Raw genomic sequence first — 3,878 nt, 5'->3', positions numbered from 1 at the left:
GATCGACATGGTCTACCATAAAGAGCCTCATAAGGCGCCATACCGATGCTAGAATGGTAAATGTTGTTGTAGGCAAACTCAATCAATCTCAAATGATCCTCCCAGCTACCTTTAAAGTCCATTACACAAGCTCTCAACATATGTTCCATCACTTGATTCACCCTTTCTCTCTGTCCATCAGTCTGAGGATGAAAACCAGTACTCATATCTAAGGTAGTACCCATCGCCTTCTGTTAACCACCCCAAAACTTCGACGTGAAACGTGCATCTCGATCAGAAACAATAGAAACTGGAGCTCTATGAAGTCTCACTACCTCATCCACATATAGTTTCCTTAGCACGTCCATTGAGTACTTCATTGACATTGGAAGATAATGAGCCGACTTCGTCAACCGATCGACAATCACCCATATAGCATCGTGACCCTTCTTGGATCTGGGAAATCTAGTCACAAAATCCATAGATATCTGCTCCCACTTCCAAAGAGGAATAGTCAATGGTTTCAACATGCCAGCTGGTTGTTGATGTTCTGTTTTACTTGCTGACACGTAAGACACTTCGATACAAACTCCGCTACATCTCTCTTCATCCCGTTCCACCAGAATTGCCTGCATAGGTCCTTGTACATCTTGGTGTTCCCTGGATGAACGGTATATCGAGATCGATGTGCCGTACGAATGACCTCCTCTTTGAGATCATCACAATTTGGGACACACAATCTTATCCCAAACCTCAACCTTCTATCGGGTCCAACTCTCCACTCAGAAGGACATTCATCCAGTGTATCTACTACAAGGTCTGCCAACTTAGCTTGTGAGAATTCATCTTGTGCCTGACCCTGTATGATCCTTGTGATTAATGTCGGTTTCACAGTGACACTACCAAGAAAAACCTTTGGTTCTCCTCCCGATAGAACCAAGTCAAACTCTAATGCAGTTTCGAGCATAAACCATTCCTAAACCATAAGTGAAGCTACCACTCCTCTCGGTTTCCTGCTCAAGGCATCGGCCACCACATTTGCCTTCCCAGAGTGATACTCTAATGTGAAGTTATAATCCTTGAGGAGTTTCATCCATCTCCTCTGCCTCATATTCAATTTCTTTTGCGAGAATAGATACTTCAAACTCTTATGATCAGAAAAGAGTTGAAATTTCTCACCATACAGGTAATGTCTCCCAATCTTCAAGGCAAAGACAACTGCAGCGAGCTCTAGATCGTGAGTGGGGTAGTTCTTCTCATGAATCTTTAACTGTCTAGAGCCATATGCAACAACTCCTCCATGCTGCATCAACACAAAACCCAAGCCTTGGAGTGAAGCATCACTGTAAATGACATAACTGCCCCCACTCGTAGGAATCGTCAACACTAGAGCTATGGTTAAACTGATCTTTAGTTTGTTGAATGCTTCCTCACATGCTTTTTTCCACACAAACGGAGCATCTTTCTTGGTCAATTTGGTCAATGACGATGCAATACTAGAAAACCCCTCGATAAACCTCCTGTAGTAACCTGCCAAACCAAGGAAACTACGAATCTCTGTGGGGTTCTTTGGACGACTCCAACTTTTTACTGCCTCCACTTTTGTCGGGTCTACTAGTGCTCCATCTTTTGAGACGACATGACCGAGGAATTTGACCTCATCTTTCCAGAACTCACAGTTCTCGAGTTTGGCATACAATCTTGCTTCCTTTAAGGTCTACAACACCGTTCTCAGGTACACCACATGCTCTTCTCGAGACTTGGAGTATATCAGAATGTCATCCACAAACACCACAACAAACTCATCTATGTACGGGCTAAAGACTTGGTTCATCAAACTCATAAAGACAGCTGTTGCATTTGTTAGACCAAAGGGCATGACAACAAACTCATAATGTCCATACCGGGTCCTGAAGGCTGTCTTCGATATATCTTCTTCCTTCACCCTGAGTTGATGGTAACCGTATCTCAAATCAATCTTAGAGAACACCGCAGCTCCTTTAAGCTGATCGAACAAATCATCAATCCTAGGCAAGGGATACCTATTCTTAATGGTCACCTTGTTCAGTTCCCTGTAGTCCACACATAACCGCAGAGAACCATCTTTCTTTTTCACGAACAGAACCGGTGCTCCCCAAGGTGAAACACTAGGTCTAATGAACCCTTGGTCCAATAGTTCATCAATCTGCACCTTTAACTCTTTAAGTTTGTTTTGTCCTATTCTATAGGGCGCCTTTGGCATAAGTGCCGTACCAGGTACCACATCAATGCAGAAATCTACAACTCTTCGAGGAGGTAACCCTGGTATCTCTTGGAACACCTCACTATACTCAAATACTACCACAATATATGCAATGGTTACTTTCTGATCTACCGATTCCACATGTGCCAGAACTCATGTTCTTATGGCATTATCTGACTTGAGGCAACGATAACGAAATACTGGATCCCCGAATCTATGAAAGTAAACCACCATGTCAAAATAATCAATCACTGCATGCGGCCTCAACCAATCAATTCTTAAGATCACATCATAGGTGTGGTCTGGAATCACAATCAACGAAGCAGAGAACTCTCTACTTCCAATCACAATAGGACACGCCTTGCAGATTGTCTCTAATTTAAGGGACACTCCAAGGGGTGAAGTGACACATAAAGAGTTTCCAAGAGATGTAGGAATCAATCCTAGCATCTCCACTACCGAACTAGCAATAAATGAATGTGATGCTCCGGTATCAAACAGTACTCTAGCAAGGTAGTCAAAAATAGATAAGGTACCTTCCACTCCTATGTCTCGCTGACCCATTACAAACACCCTACCTTGGCCCGCTCGTAACTGTCTCTGCTGACGTTCCTGTCTACCCTGAAGGGGTCGGGTACAATCTCTAGCCATATGTCCTACTTGCCCGCACCTGTAGCAGCGTGCTCTCTTTGGTTTCAGACATGCTATGGCGTAGTGCCCCATCTCGTTGCAAACGAAACACCTCACCGATGCCAATGGTCTAATAGGTGCAGTCCTGACAGATGGAGATGTTGCCTTAGCCGGAATCTGATAGTAGGGTCTTGGCCTCTTCCATGATCCACCCTTCGGCCCTGAGTGCCCGCTGCCTGAACTGATTGCCTTGCCTTTTCCCTTAGCATCTCTATCTCCCACATCTCCTACTCGAGTCTTATCTACCTGTTCCAAATTCATGGCACTCTCATACATCAACTCCTTTGTAGACAGACATAGTGCTGATATGATGGTCTTGTATTCTTGTTTAAGCCCTCGTAGAAACTTCTGGGCTAAGGAGGTCACACCCATTGGCCTGACATACCGATACAACTGTGAAAAACGAGTATCATACTCTCTGATAGTCATATCCCCTTGTGCTAGCGCAAGGAACTCAAGCTCTAAATTCTCCTGCACTGTAGCTGGAAAGTACTTCTCTCGGAAGAGAGCCGTGAAACCATCCCAGGTGAAGGTAGACACATCTACCGTCTGCCTCATACTCTTCCACCAATCTAGTGCATCATCTTTCAGGAAGAATGTAGCTATCTTCCTCTTCTCTATCTCAGAGCACTCTATCATCTTAAAGTAGGTTTCCATACTCTCAATCCAGTGGTCCGCTACCATATGATCCGGGCCTCCATGAAATGACGGCGCTGACACACCACTGATGTCCTTAATCAGCTTTAGCACACGACCGTCATCTCTAGTGACAGCGGTGGGGTCAACCTGTTCTTCCTGTGGGGCTGCCTCCTCGTAAAGGTTCTCCAAATTCCGGACTTGGCCTGCAGCCCTACCTCGGCCTCAACCTCTCACCCGTCCTCGGCCCTATCCACGGCCCTTTTCTAAATTCATCACCTTGAAACAATTAAGCACTTAGTCAATACATGTGAAGTCTTGAATCTGAACC

At 44.8% G+C, this 3,878-nt stretch overlaps 1 protein-coding gene across 1 annotated transcript; it reads right to left on the bottom strand.

Moving 5' to 3' along the window:
• Nucleotides 1-2,374: 2,374 nt before the first annotated feature.
• LOC126784026 (uncharacterized) lies at nt 2,375-3,595 on the bottom strand. Its single transcript, XM_050509534.1, has 2 exons — nt 2,892-3,595; nt 2,375-2,435 (listed from the first exon to the last, which is right to left on the bottom strand). Exons 1-2 carry the CDS (start codon nt 3,593-3,595, stop codon nt 2,375-2,377), a joined length of 765 nt encoding a protein of 254 aa, XP_050365491.1.
• Between the last annotated feature and the right edge of the window lie 283 nt (nt 3,596-3,878).

This window comes from Argentina anserina, chromosome 2, assembly GCF_933775445.1.
Source record: "Argentina anserina chromosome 2, drPotAnse1.1, whole genome shotgun sequence".
Lineage (NCBI taxonomy): Eukaryota > Viridiplantae > Streptophyta > Magnoliopsida > Rosales > Rosaceae > Argentina > Argentina anserina.
Note: the sequence above shows the minus strand (reverse complement) of the source record. Positions and strands in the feature narration are given on the sequence as shown.

Excerpts from the sequence above, each read along its gene's own strand:
- LOC126784026 (XM_050509534.1), bottom strand. The coding sequence starts at position 3,595 with ATGGTAGCGGACCACTGGATTGAGAGTATGGAAACCTACTTTAAGATG. Across the intron at positions 2,436-2,891 it reads AAGAGAGCACGCTGCTACAG|ATTCGGGGATCCAGTATTTC; the intron begins GTGCGGGCAAGT and ends TTACTTTCATAG.